At 41.9% G+C, this 14371-nt stretch overlaps 2 protein-coding genes across 14 annotated transcripts in view; one reads left to right on the top strand and one right to left on the bottom strand.

Annotated features, from left to right (window-relative positions):
- The window catches only part of ALPK1 (alpha kinase 1), a 134659-nt gene extending 130499 nt beyond the window's left edge, over positions 1–4160 (bottom strand). For 3 of the 11 annotated variants that reach the window (XM_072810402.1, XM_072810414.1, XM_072810415.1), the window contains exons 1-2: positions 4002–4160; positions 2331–2508 (exon numbers count right to left, since the gene is read on the bottom strand). The gene's annotated coding sequence lies outside the window, so the exon portion shown is untranslated. Of the gene's footprint in view, positions 1–1983; positions 2061–2330; positions 2509–2795; positions 3146–3924 lie in introns of those variants that run through there. The other 8 variants (XM_072810406.1, XM_072810405.1, XM_072810408.1 and 5 more) reach the window with 8 other exon arrangements.
- Positions 2911–13374, top strand: TIFA (TRAF interacting protein with forkhead associated domain). Of its 3 annotated transcripts, XM_072810434.1 has the most exons (4): positions 3353–3536; positions 4056–4222; positions 7804–7870; positions 12029–13374. In XM_072810434.1, the coding sequence occupies exon 4, from the start codon at positions 12050–12052 to the stop codon at positions 12608–12610; it is 561 nt and encodes a 186-aa protein (XP_072666535.1). In that variant the 5' UTR covers positions 3353–3536; positions 4056–4222; positions 7804–7870; positions 12029–12049; the 3' UTR covers positions 12611–13374. The 3 variants fall into 3 exon arrangements, with proteins under 3 accessions (XP_072666534.1, XP_072666535.1, XP_072666533.1); XM_072810433.1 differs by lacking the exons at positions 3353–3536; positions 7804–7870 and adding an exon at positions 2911–3027; XM_072810432.1 differs by lacking the exon at positions 7804–7870 and having other exon boundaries at positions 3357–3536.
- Positions 13375–14371: the final 997 nt, after the last annotated feature.

Raw genomic sequence — 14371 nt, 5'->3', positions numbered from 1 at the left:
CATGCTAGAGTTCTAATCTGAGGGTTGGGGTCTCCTTCAAGCCTCATTCAGATTGTTGGCAGAATTTTAGTTGTTGTTCCTTGCCATGTGGTTTCCATAGGCAGTTCCTGGTCAATCTGGGCGTGTGTCTCTCCCTTTCTGAAGGGCTCAGTCCGTTTTAAGGATTCATGCGATTAGGGCCAGCCCAGCTAGATAATTTCCCTTTGAATTATCTCTCAAAAACAAATGATTACAAACCCACTCATAGGAGTGGTATCCCATCATATTCACAGGGTCTGCCCACACTCAAGGGGAGGAGGTTATATAAATTGCTTTTACCAGTGGGTTGGTATCTTAGGGGCTATCTTAGAACCCTGCTTACCACCGGAACTTTCCTACAACTGCCTCCAGGAAGGCACAGAACAGATGGCCCCGAACAGGCTGACTCTTCCTCCTCCACCATCCGGTGCCCTGCCTTCACAGGCTCTAATTTCTTTCTTTTTTTTTTTTTTTCTTTTAAAGATTATTTATTTATTTATTTATTTATTTATTTATTCATTCATTCATTCATTCATTCATGAAAGACACAGAGGGAGAGGGGCAGAGGGAGAAACAGGCTCCATTCAGGGAGCACAGGCTCTAATTTCAACCTTACCTTCTGACCACACTCTTGGGAACCTGAGTTCTACTGCAGCCTTCCACCTTTTGAGAAATATTGAGGCATTAGAACGTTGAAACCTATCTCTTGGGAGGCTTCTCTTACCTGGCTCTTCTTTTAAAAGCTGGGTTTTTTTTTGTGTGTGTGTAACCATGATGCATGCAAATGAGACAAAATAGTATGAAAAAGCACACAGTGAAAAATACCTCCCCACATATTTGGAGGCCTTCTCCCTCCAAATTCTTTTTCTCAGATTAATCATTCTGTTTTGAGCTTTCTTTGCAGATAGTTCACTCATTTACAGACAGGTTGTTTTTTTTTTTTTCCTCACAAATGAGCAGCATCTTTGTTCAGCACTTTGATTTTTTCTTTAGTAGTGCATCTCGCAGATCTTTCCGCATAAATCTAAGTTGTTTATTTTAATCATAGTCACTTGACTCCAGGAATAGGGAGGAGGAAGAGAAGTCCACACTAGCTTTCCTTTGTCTCAATCTCAACACTTTGGGTATCCACATGTCTCCCTCCTTTGGAGAATAATGGAAAAAGTTAAGTGAGTTGTTTCAAGTAATTCGAAGTATTTTCATAGGTTGGTAGAGAGCTTCAGCCGTGGAGTGAGGCACTCTTGAGTTGAGTTACCCCAAATCTGAGTATCTGAGCTGGGCAGTGGAGAGTTAGAGCGCATCCAGGAGGGTTAGAGTGTATTGAATAGAAGGTGGGTTTCATATAACCCAATTACCAGCAAGCAACAAAAACAAGCAATGCTTCTTTTTTTCCTTCTCTAAGGTGTGACTGTATTACCACAATTATTTTTCGATCTTAGTGAAATGCAATAGGTTTTCAGGTATATCTGCTAAATTATGGGCTACTAAAAGTATCTAAAACTATTTTTAAGATTCTTTCCATGTAAAAATATACTAGATTGTGGGCATTTTATGTTATTTTTACATTAAATGATTCATCACGGATAGTTCAAACAGTAAATCACTCTTTTCAGAATCAACAACATATCTGCCTATTATTTTCTTCTATTTTGACTTGATAAACAATTCCAGCCTGACTTATGAGATATCCATTTCCCTGAAGGTTCCTTTTAATCTCTTCCTAAATCGGTAGCCTAGGAATAATGTAAGGGAACAGCAAAATGAAATAATATTCAGCATCATAAATTTTGGCAATTATTGCATTTTCTTTATTCGTGCTATTAATAGCATCTACTATACTAGTCCTTTGCCACTTATAAAGCATTTTCAAATCTTAATATCAAAGGTTGGAGATCAGAAACTACAATTCTGATAATGTTATTTTATTGTATAGGTTTATTGGTATAGTTAAGTTGTGTATCTTACCTTCTACATGCTCTAATGTTCTTCAGCTGAGAGATGATACTCTCGCTATCTCCACTCCAGAGAAGAAATAATAAATGCTGATGATTAACAAACAAAATTGCAGCCTTACAGGAATCTGCTTCCTCTGTAGTTATACTCTTCCTTCCTCAGGTTTATGGTTCCTAATTATACCTAACCAACTCTGAGAGGTCAAAATTTAACCCCCTCAGAGAATCTCTTTATCAGATGGGGAAGTAGCAAGTATCCATGTCGTTTTACGGCCAGTGAAACTGACCTGCAAAGGAGCAACTCTCCTGCAAATCAGGGTCAGAATCCAGACAGATGAGTAGTTTCCATCTGACACCTACCAGAATTGGTGGGTAGATTCCGAAGCTCCGAGGTAAGTGGGCCAGTTTAACCTTGGTCACTGCTAGCTTTGTCCTCTCTCCTCAGTCTTTCACTCTCGATATAGTCTTACTCGTACCCCGCTCTAGACACTGATTGTCTTTAAGTTCCTCCACCTGTAGTTTATTCCGAACCTTCTCCCTGAGGCAGAAAAATACTATTACTTTTTTCACTGGAGGCCCTAAAGGACTCCTGGGCGGGTTAAGCGTTTCTCAATGCACCTTGCACCAGCCTATACGTGCGGAACCCCAGACTCTGGATGATGAGGGAGAGATCCCTCCAGGTGGACGGGGCGGAGGAGGAAGCCCTGGACTGCTCTGGTGTAGGGTGGGTGCTGACTAGGAGCTCTGCGGCACCCCCAAACCCGGTCTCTGCCCTGGCTCGCTCCACGGGACACTTAGCCACCCTCAGGGCTGCAGGTCACTCACCCGTAAGGGGGACCCACTCTCCCGACCGCGAGGATTAAATGAAATCCTACAGGCCGTGCACCTCGCTTGTCTAGGAAGTCACTTCGACTCTCCGCCCACCCCTACCCCGTCCCGGGCCCACACTCGAGGTCGGGCGGCACAGGGCGGGGGCAGGGCGTTGAAGCGACTCCGCTCCCTTTTCAAACTCTAGCTCACTAGCCCCATCCTTTTGAGGGGCCACCTGTTTGGGGGGGTAAGGTACTCGCCAGTTTTACTGCGCTTCAAACCTGGCCTGGAACCTCAGAAAGACGGCCAGGGGGCTGGGCCTCTCGCGCACCCCGCCTCAGCAGCCTCGCACACCCGGCGGAGAGGGGAGGGGGCGCGCGGGGGCACGCGGGGGCGCGCGGGGGCGGGGCCTGAGAACCGCCGCGCCACGCTCCGCCCTTTATAAAGGCTTCGGGGCGTCTACAGGGCGCACTTCGCCGGGAGCGGGAGGAGCGGTGCGGGCCCCGCCGCCTCCGCGCACCGCCCCCGCGCCCCCGCCCCCGCGCCCCCGCGCCCCCGCGCCCCCGCTTCGGCCCCGCCCCCTCCCCTGGGCTCCCAGCGCCCTCTGGCGCCCCCTGGAGCTGCGGCGGGGGGCGCGCGGGGGGCTCCGACGGTCGGCGGACTCCAGCCTCCGCGCAGGCCCCTTTGGTCTCGTGCGGGGCCTGGAAAAGCGAAGCCGCTCTGGGGAAGCCAGTTCACCGACTCCCCGGCCCCGAGGTATCCGGGCGGGCTGCGGTCTGGGGGTGAAGTGCGGAGGGTGTCTGGCCTGTTTATCGCCCCGAGAGGGAAGCTTCCTTTGTGTAGGGGTCTTTCGGGGTGCGCTACAGAGAGTCACAGCCCCTGCTCCCGCCGGCCCAGCGCGCGGGCGCGCTTGAGCAATTACAGCACGGCCCCAGCTTTACGAAATTTAGGAATATTTATAAATGCGATGGGGGGAATACTGAAAGGAAATACCAGAAGATGGGGTGTGTTTTCTTTGTGCTTTTCTGTGCTTTGCAAGGTGTCCCCCCCCCCCCCCATCAGAAAACAAAAAAGAATTCCATTTATCAAGTGTAGCTCAGCAGTGGTGCGTGAACCCCCGGGCGTCCCCCAGGCCCCTTCCCACCTGCAGGGACTTGGCTACGGGGCCGCGGGCTCCCTGGAGCTCTCTGCTGCGGGGTCTTCCGGCCCTGGCCTCCTTACCTTAGCTGTTCCTTAGAAAAATAGGGTAATCGGCTGTTTTCTGGGACTTCCCAGCTTTCAGATTGAAAGGAGGAATTTCCCAAATCCTCCGGAAGCCAGAACCCACGCTGTACCTCATAGCGGATGTCCCCAGCCACCGAAGAAGCTGGACTCTGCAAATCTGATTGCGTACAGGCTCCTCAGACAGAGCGGGACAAAGAAGACACTGTCTTTGGGAAAAAGTGAGCTCTCTCAAGGTTTTTACCTTGCTCTTTCTGGTTTTCACGACCTTTTTTTCCCCTCTTTTTTTTTCAAAACCTATTATTTAAGAGTTGATTCTGCTGAACAGTAGTAGAGTTCATAGATGTCTTCGAATCCACACTGGGGTGATGACCCCAGTGTGGGGGAGTTGGTCAGGAGGGAGGTTGGTCAGGAGGAAGGTGGTCAGGAGGGAGGATGGTCAGGAGGAGTGCCCTGTCTTTTGCTGTGCTTCAGAGTTTCTCTTCTCTCCTATGAGCTCAGTGTTGAGTGTTGGTGGTGGGGAGAGCCTTTGAAAAAAGGCTACTTGCAACAAGACAAAAGTCATACTTTCTCTTGAGATTATTGATAGTGGGAGCTGAGGAGGGATGAAAGTAAAACTTTTAGAATACCTCCCTTAACACGTTGCTCAGAACACACTCCAATATTGCAGTAGATCTTATCTTAAAAAACAAACTTAAAGCATGAGAGTCCTCTTGGCATGCATGACCACCCAGGGGCACCAGACTTTCTGTTAAACTGCTTGGACACCTGGTTCCTCCTTTGAGCAAAAATATCTTTTTGTTCATGACAGTTGAGGTTCAAACAGTTTTTTTGCAATGTTAGGGTATCATCTCTTTACTGGCTTTGCCCAACTTTGGGAGGGGTGGGTGGTGTGTGTGTGTGTGTGTGTGTAAGAGAGATAGAGAGGTGGAGGGGGAGGGAGAGTTTCAAGCATGGGGGGTGTGGGAGTGTGAGCAGGCATAGAGAGCATGTTTTTGCACATAACACCTCTATACGTATATATCCTTTATTTCCTTCGAGAGGAGGAACCAGCAAAGGAGAGGTTTACTCTTCTTCTGACACTCAAGGATGGAGCACTCGCCTTCTGTATTATGCTTTCTGTGATAAAGTTCTTGATAGCGGGGCTCATTTTTATTTCTATATATTTATCTATTTGTTGTAGTTCATTTGTGAATGTAGATGCTACTGTGTATCAGATATCATCGCAATGTTTTACCACTTTTTCTTTTTTCTTTTTTTTTTTTTAATTTATTTATGATAGTCACAGAGGGAGAGAGAGAGAGAGAGGCAGAGACACAGGCAGAGGGAAAAGCAGGCTCCATGCACCGGGAGCCCGACATGGGATTCCATCCCCGGGTCTCCAAGATCGCGCCCTGGGCCAAAGGCAGGTGCCAAACCGCTGCGCCACCCAGGGATCCCTACAACTTTTTCTTTAAGTAAACTCTGTACCCAACGTGGAGCTAGAACTCAGGACTCTGAGATCAGGCGTTGCATGCTCTACTAACTGAGCCAGCCAGGCGAACCCTTTTTACAATTTTTTGGTGTCAGATATCACAGTTTCCCATTTCAATACTTAGCTAATCTGCACCTCCATGTAATTCCATAAGAATCACATGGTTTGTAATTTTGTAAAGAAAATATTTGTTTTATGTTTGGTTAGATATTAAGTACACATGGTATACAATTTCACAGATACAGGGTATACAATGAACAGTCTTCTTTCTACCCCTGACCCGTTTCCCTCTCCCAAGGTAACCACTGTTACTGGTATTTAACCTCATTGTTCTTCTGTCTTTGATAATTTATGTCAAACAGATTTCAAAAAGCTGCCTTTTAGCATTTGTACACTAGTGATTTCTTTTTTAAAAAGCTCTATAAAAAAGATCTACCAATCTTAGTTTTAGGTTTTATTTTTTTTAAGATTTTATTTACTGATGAGAGAGAGAGAGAGAAAGAGAGGCGCAGAGACATAGGGAGAGGGAGAAGCAGGCTCCATTCAGGGAGCCTGATGTGGGACTCAATCCCAGTACTCTAGGATCGCGACCTGAGCCAAAGGGAGACGGGCTCAACGGGCTCAACCGCTAAGCCACCCAGGCATCCCCTATTTTAGGTTTTTTGTTGTTGTTCGTTTCAGTCTTTCCTGTTTTTCTATTGACCACTCAGAAATGGCAGAGATTCAGGCCACTTTGTAAAGGGAACTTGCAGCTCTGGAAATTAACAAATTCTCAGTTCCTTGAGTTTAGAGACCGTGACCATGATTTATTCAATTTTGGAGCTCCCCAAACAACCTGCAAACAATTACTGGTGAATACTGGGTCCATGCTAACATCCATAGGTAAAGACTGAGGGATAACTAATACAGTAACATGCTGCTACAGAGCCTCTTTCTCTTATGAGGCAGCAGTAACAACATCTTTCCCTCCCGAACACTAGATTCTAGGTTGGTGTCTTGCTGGTTTTAGTAAGCTTGCATGGCCCTCCTCTCTACAGATTAACTGCTAGAGCTTGTGGAGTAACTGGTAACAGGGAGCCTTATTTGTTGTGGGTAAGAGAGGGTGTTTTTCTGTTCTATTTGAATCTTGACTTTGATACTGGGTTTGTAACCTGGCTAAGTAGCCCAGGTTAACCCTCTAAAACTTAGCTCCCACATCTGTGAAGTGGTGATTCATAGGGTTATTTTGAAGATGAGACAATATGTGTACCTGGCATGTGAAGGGCATACAGTAAGTAGTAACCCTGTTAACTGTCAGGATTTGCAATCATTTCATACCTTCATTGGCTAGGTGAACGCATGTCAGCCCAGGCTACGTTAGGTTTCAGGAACTAATGACTTAAAAAGAGCAGATTTGATTTCTTGCTCATATTACATGTTCTTTTTGGTTCTGTCTTTGGCTCTTCCCTCTGGAATGGAGACTGAGCTGCTTTGGGGGACTGCCAATGTGGTAGAGGCAGAGAAGATTGGTGGAACCTCACAGTGGCTTTCAAAGCTTCTGCTTGGAAATAAGCTTCTGTGTCACTTCTATTCACGTTTCATTGACATGGTTGTATTATCTCTCTTAAGGAGCAGAACCAGTAGGTGTAGGCCTGGTAGGGAAGGGCAGCAAATATTTGACAGTTTTACCATCTACCTCAGTATTTTTGGAGGGCCACAGTTGTGATCCCAAAAGTTTATCAAACCCTGAGAGTTGATTCACACCAAGATATTTGTAGTCACTGATTTGATAAACCAGAATGCCAGTTTTTTTTTCCTTACGTGAATAATATATCTACCCTGAGAACTCGGCATAAGAAGTTGTATGAGAGAAACTTTTCTTGGTGGTAGATTTGCTCAAAAAGAATGAATTCTAGTTCATTCTAATTCATATAAGAAGTTATATGAAGTAAGAAAACAAAATTTGGGTGTTACCAAAAAACTGTGTCCAGAATACACCATTGTTTTTATTTTTATATTTTTTAAAGATTTTAATTTATTTATTCATGAGACACACACACACACACACACACACACACACAGAGAAAAGGCAGAGACACAGGCAGAGCGAGAAGCAGGCTCCATGCAGAGAGCCCAACGCAGGACTCAATCTTGGGTCTCCAGGATCACACCCTGGGCTGAAGGCGGCGCCAAACCACTGAGCCACCTGGGCTGCTCTACACCACGGTTTTTAATCCAGATGTCCTTTTGGAACTGTCATTGTCCAAAGTCCAAGAATGAACTAGACCGATAGCAGTATTTCCTAGATAAACCTGAGATCACTGACAGATTCTTGCCTTTCCTTTTTAGGTTCTTTACTTGTTAACAGCTCATTCTTTTCTTGCCAGCCATTAATTGTATCATCTGATGATTTTTTGTAAGTATTCTCTTTAATGTTGTCAGCTTCTTGAATAATGAGACTTCATTATTATAATTAGACTATTTTCAGGGGTGTCTGTGTGGCTCAGTCAGTTAAGCGTCTGCCTTCTGCTCAGGTCATGATCCCAGGGTCCTGGGATCAAGCCCTACATTGGGATCCCTTCTCAGTGGGGAGCATGCTTTTCCCTCTCCCTCTGCCTGCCACAACCCCCTGCTTGTGCTCATAAATAAATAAATAAATAAATAAATAAATAAATAAATAAATAAATTCTTTTTTAAAAAGTATCTTCAAATCACAATTCTACCTATTGTGTGATTTTTCTTTCTGCCTTGGTTTCATAGTAATTTTTACCATTGTTGGCCCATGATTTTGAGGGTTCCTCTCACATTTTCTGCTTCTAGTTGGGCATGTCTTATCTGCTTGGGTAATGTGATATGAAGTAATAATGTCCAAAAAAGAGTATATGACAAAAGTAAATTTAAAATTAAAGATATATTTCCAAATCAGTAAAAAAGGAATTTTGCTTAGCTGTAACATTTGTTGAAAAATTGAATAAATTGAGTTTGATTTTTAGCATTCACTCGTGTGGAACTTAAGAAACAGAACAGATGGGGATCCCTGGGTGGCGCAGCGGTTTGGCGCCTGCCTTTGGCCCAGGGCGCGATCCTGGAGACCTGGGATCGAGTCCCACGTCGGGCTCCCGGTGCATGGAGCCTGCTTCTCCCTCTGCCTGTGTCTCTGCCTCTCTCTCTCTCTCTCTCTCTGTGACTCTCATGAATAAATAAATAAAATCTTAAAAAAAAAAAAAAAAAGAAACAGAACAGATGAACATAGGGGAAGGGAAGGAAAAATAAAATAAGATGAAAATAGGCAAAGCATAAGAGATGCTGAACTCCAGCACCTGGGTGGCTCACTCGGTTAAGGTCATGATCCCAGGGTTGTGGGATGGAACCTCCAGGGAGCCCTGTAGTGTCTCTTTCTCTACGCATCCCCCGCTTGTGCACACACTTTCTCTCTGTAAAAATAAATAATTAAAATCTTTAAAATAAAAAGAGAGAAATGCTGAACTCTAGGAAACAAAGTGACGATTACTGGAGCGGAGGTAGGTAGGGGAAGGAATAATTGGGTGATGAACATTAAGGAGGACACTTGATGTAAATGAGCACTGGGTGTTATATGCAAATGATGAATCACTAAATTCTATCTCTAAAACTAATAAATAATACAGTATAAGTTAACTAAATTGAATTTCACTAAAGAATTTTTAAAAAGAAAAATAGCACCATAATTTTGCAAAACAGGAGAAAAGATCATATACTAAAAGTAAATAGCAAGCATAGAAAGAAAAGGAAAGCATTCTGTTTTTTTTAAACTGGCATAATAGTTCTGATACTAACATCTAATATAGATGGCAGACAAAACCACAAATCAACTTCACTTAAGATTATTGATTTCCAGACCCTAAACAGTTTTTAAGGAATGCAGGGAATACTCAGCATCACTCTATTGGTGTAATTTATCACCATGCTAGATTAAAGGAATTCTGTGTAGCTATTTATTTTTTTAAGATTTTATTTATTTATTCATGGGAGACACACAGAGAGAGGCAGAGACACAGGCAGAGGGAGAAGCAGGCTCCTTGCAGGGAGCCTGATGCAGGACTCGATCCCAGGACTCCAGGATCACGTCCTGAGCTGAAGGTAGATGCTCAACTGCTGTGTAGCTGTTTAAATATAAGGCATGTCTGTATGTGTGGATATGGTAACAAATCACCTATTTGTATTATTAATTTAAGAATGCAAGGTCTAGAACTGAATATAGTGTATTCCTATTTGTGTAAGAAAAATTTTTCTCTATGTGTAGAAACAGGTGTTTGCATCTATGAGCACACCCATAGTTATGCTTGTATAAAGAAAATTTGTTTAAGAATAAAAGCAACTTTTACAGTGGTTGACTCTAGAAGGATTGGGGCGGAGGGAAGGCAGTCTTTTTTTTTTTTTTAAGATTTTATTTATTTGAGAGAGAATGAGCATTGGGGAGGGGCCAAGGGGGAGAGAGAGAGAGAGAGAGAGAGAGAGAGAGAGAATATCAGTCTCTCCAGTGAGCAGGGAAGGAAGCCCAGCCCAGGAGCCAGAGATCATGACCTGAGCTGAAGGCAGAAGTCCAACCGACTGAGCCACTCAGGCATCCTGAGAAGATACTCTTTTTAAAAATCCTTTTTTTGCTGTATCAATTTTTAAATTGTGTGCATTTAATTCTTTTGAAATAAATTAGTTTTGAATGGCAGTTCTGTATCAGAATAATCTCTCAAAGATTTTGTTAATTAATTATCCTGTAATACTACTTTACTCCACTGATTTTTAAAGATACATGTAAGCAAGTGTAGGTGGAAGGCACCACAGGGCCAAGAGCTCGAGAGGGATGCTGTTAACTCTTAACAGCAGTTAGAATGTGGTTAATGAAAGTTTGTCCAGTCATTAGGAACAATTGATAAAAGTAAATAATTCCAGTAGGAGTGCAGACTATAGAACTAACTTATGTAATATCTAATTTAAAATTATAAAATAAACTTTTAAAGCAATTACTAGGGCATCTGGGTGGCTCAGTGGTTGAGCATCTGCCTTGGCTCAGGTCGTGATCCTCAATCCTGGGATCAAGCCCCAAGTCCCAGCTCCCTGCAGGGAGCTTGCTTCTTTCTCCCTCTGCCTATGTCTCTGCCTCTCTCTGTGTCTCTCATGAATGAATATATAAAATCTTTTTTTTTTTTTAAGTTTTTTTTTTTAATTTTTTATTTTTTTATGATAGTCACAGAGAGAGAGAGAGAGGCAGAGACACAGGCAGAGGGAGAAGCAGGCTCCATGCACCGGGAGCCCGATGTGGGATTCGATCTCGGATCTCCAGGATCGCGCCCTGGGCCAAAGGCAGGCGCCAAACCGCTGTGCCACCCAGGGATCCCGAATATATAAAATCTTAAAAAAAATAAAGCAGTTACTATTTTTTTTTAGTGTAGTTGTTGTACAATGTTCCATTAATGTTACATTAGTTTCAGGTGTACAATATAGTGATTCAACTCTTCTATACTTATGCTCATCACAAGTGTAGCTACCATCTATTACAATACCATGCTATTACAGTATTATTGACTGTATTCCCTATGCTGTGCCTTTTATTCCTGTGACTTACTCATTTTGTAACTGGAAGCCTTTATCTCCCACTCCCCTTCACTCATTTTGTCCAACCCACTGCTCTCCCTTCTGGCAACTATCAATTTATTCTCTGTATTTGCAGGTCATATTCTGCTTTTTATTTGTTTATTTAGTTTTTAGATTCTATATATGAGTATCATCACATGGTATTTGTCTTTCTCAGTCTGACTTATTTCATTTAGCATAATACCTTCTAGGTTCATCCTAGTTGTTGCAGATGGTGCAATCTCATCCCTTTTTTATGGCTGCATAATATTCCTGTGTGTGTGTGTGTGTGTGTGTGTGTGTGTGTACACCACGTCTTCTTTACCCTTTCATCTATTGATGGACACTTAGCTTGCTTCTCTATCTTAGCTAAGCATTTATTATATTTAATCCTTTACCTACTAGAAATCTAAGTGAAGATGTAAAGCATATTTAAATGTTGCAATTATTTGTTTATAATTTTTGAATTTCTTTAATCAGGATTTAAAATTCAGAATATATCTAATTATAATCTAGTTAATAAACTGTAGGCTTTCTTTATGTGTATATCCTCTGAGGGCATTCAAACCAAAGATATTTATTCCTGATTTAAAAAATGTAACTGTCATGTTTTCTCTGGGCCAAGTCACTCTATTTAAATGAGAAAGGAACTGACGTTTCTTTATACCCCTGCCAAATCACTTTGTTATTGACAAGCATTCCTTATTATTGTCCAGATTTTATGTATGGTCTTATTGTCAAACTAGAAGTGAGAAATAGAGATAGAAAAAGTTAATACACCAGATCTCATGGGAGTTGGTGTAAAATTTCACATTTGTGTTGTTTAATTGAAAGTATTCTGTGTATTGTCTTCTTAAAGTCTAAATAAATCACCTATCAGAAGATTTTCATAAAAGAATTAGAATTAAAGACTTTGATGCCTGAAGTATGGGAGTAAACTAACATGCTGTTTTGATTATTGCAGGCAGATCAGATTCTGAAACACATGATGTCCAATTTTGAAGATGCTGACACAGAAGAGACAGTAACTTGTCTCCAGATAACTGTTTACCATCCTGGCCAGCTGCAAAATGGAATTTTCCAATCAATAAGGTTTTATAACCGAGAAAAACTTCCCTCCAGTGAAGTAGTGAAATTTGGCCGAAATTCCAACATCTGTCGTTATACCTTTCAGGACAAACAGGTTTCACGAGTTCAGTTTTCTCTGCAGCTGTTTAAAAAGTTTGATAGTTCAGTTCTCTCTTTTGAAATTAAAAATATGAGTAAGAAGACCAACCTGCTTGTGGACAACAAGGAGCTGTGTTACCTAAACAAAATAGACCTGCCTTACAAGTGCATGGTCAGATTTGGTGAGTATCAGTTCCTGATAGAGAAGGAAGATGGAGAGTCATTAGAATTTTTTGAAACTCAATTTATTTTGTCTCCAAGATCACTCTTACAAGAAAACAACTGGCCAATACAGAAGCCCATTCCTGAGTATGGCAGTTACTCATCCTGCTTCACCCAAAACACTTCTCCTACAGAAATGGATGAAAATGAATTGTGAACACAGCTAAGAGGAGAATCATGAAGGATGAAGAAATCTGTAAATGTCTTATAGAGACTTCATAGTTTATTAGTATATTACTGTCATCTGTTGTCAAATTTGGGATCTCTTATTATCATTTTGAAGTCTTTAAATTGTATTAGTCATTGATTTAGTCATCTGTTGCATTCCTAGATGTATGAAGAATGTTTAAGTGTATTTGAGTATATATCTGTGAGGGCTAATGTACAAAAAGTATCTTTGGTAATGAAGGAATAGTGTTCTCAAGGTTATATTATTTTCTTTTTATGCTTGCTTTTAGTTCTATGTTTTATTTTGTAAGGAACCATCTCTTGGTTTGGTCATACTATTTCACAAGCAGCCATTTGTTTTCAAGGTCAAGGCTATGGGCAGGTTGTTACTGGCAGTGTAGCCTGTTGGTACCTGCAGTACTGGAGTACTACTGTAATGTGTTTTGGAGCAATGTCTATGAATCATTGTGGTTTTAATATGGAAGCTTTATTTGAACAATAATACCTTTGCTATGATTTCCTTTCTGTAGAATAATAGTGTTTATTTCCAAAAATACAGTTCTCATGTATATTCAGCATCTAAAACCAATATTTTGGACATTTTAATGAACCATTGCTATGTTTAGAATTCTTTTTCAGTTTTCTCACCAAATATTAAATTGATTTTTATGTACCACACATTTTTTAAATTCCATGAATTTGAAATTTTAACAGCACCCTTACATATAATAAAGTCAAAGTTTAATTCTGTAACCATGTTCTTTGAAACTCTTTCTGAAGAAAGGAAAGAACTATTCTTTGGCTGCTTACTCTAAGGGAGGAGTGCCAGAAACCTCAGGCAGAGGCTGTGGCTGGGGATTAAGATGCCTTCAGCTCTGCCCCTCAATGCATATTGGCTCATTTTCCATGTTCCTCACTCCATATGGTGGCACATGGTCACAAGTAGTTCCTGTAATAGCACATTCTTTGGTTTCTGCATCCCTCCTGAATCTGTTTCTTCTGGTTGTTTCTCTACCCCTGACCTCTAACTATCAACACTTAGTTGGGCTTCTCTGCCTATATTGTTCCCCAGGGTGATCTTACCTAGTATAATGACTTAAAATACCATTTACCTATTAATGACTTCTGAACTTGTATCTCTGCCTTTTCTGAACTACAGACATATATCCTATCACTGTCTTGATGTCTTCATTCAAATTTCACATAAACCTCAAATTTGACTTCCAAAACATAACTCTTAATTTCCTTTACCTTCCTAAATCTGTTCTTCCCACTATATTTATTAAGTTAGAAACTAAGTTATTGTCAAGCATAGTTGTAGCTGCTAGGTTGGCTGTCACATTTCCGTAGGTTTAACCAGCAAGGAGACCAATGAGCTCGAATAGACTTAATTTATTACTTACACAGATAGCAAAAGCTAAATCAGCATGGAGTCAGTGTCCCACATCCCTGGTCACTAGAGATGTCCCTAAGACATTGGACCAGGGAGGCCAAATGACACATAAATGGAAGGTAGCTCTGTTATTGAAGAGCCAACTCTAAACTCCAGCCAAGCAGTTTTATTAGATTATATCTGTAGTGAATGGGAGTGAGGTGGAAATCCCTGCTTCTCTAGAACCAGGGAGTTGGATAAGAAATTGCCCCATGGCAGCCTTCTGCAAGACAGAGGAGCTGATGATAAATGGCATTGTCACATCTCAAAGACTGCCTATCTTGCCATGGTCCAGGGAGGATCACAGGGCTTTGTCAG

The sequence above is a fragment of the Canis lupus genome, chromosome 33 (genome assembly GCF_048164855.1).
Source record: "Canis lupus baileyi chromosome 33, mCanLup2.hap1, whole genome shotgun sequence".
Classification (NCBI taxonomy): Eukaryota; Metazoa; Chordata; class Mammalia; order Carnivora; family Canidae; genus Canis; species Canis lupus.
This window is presented reverse-complemented; position numbering and strand designations above follow the sequence as displayed.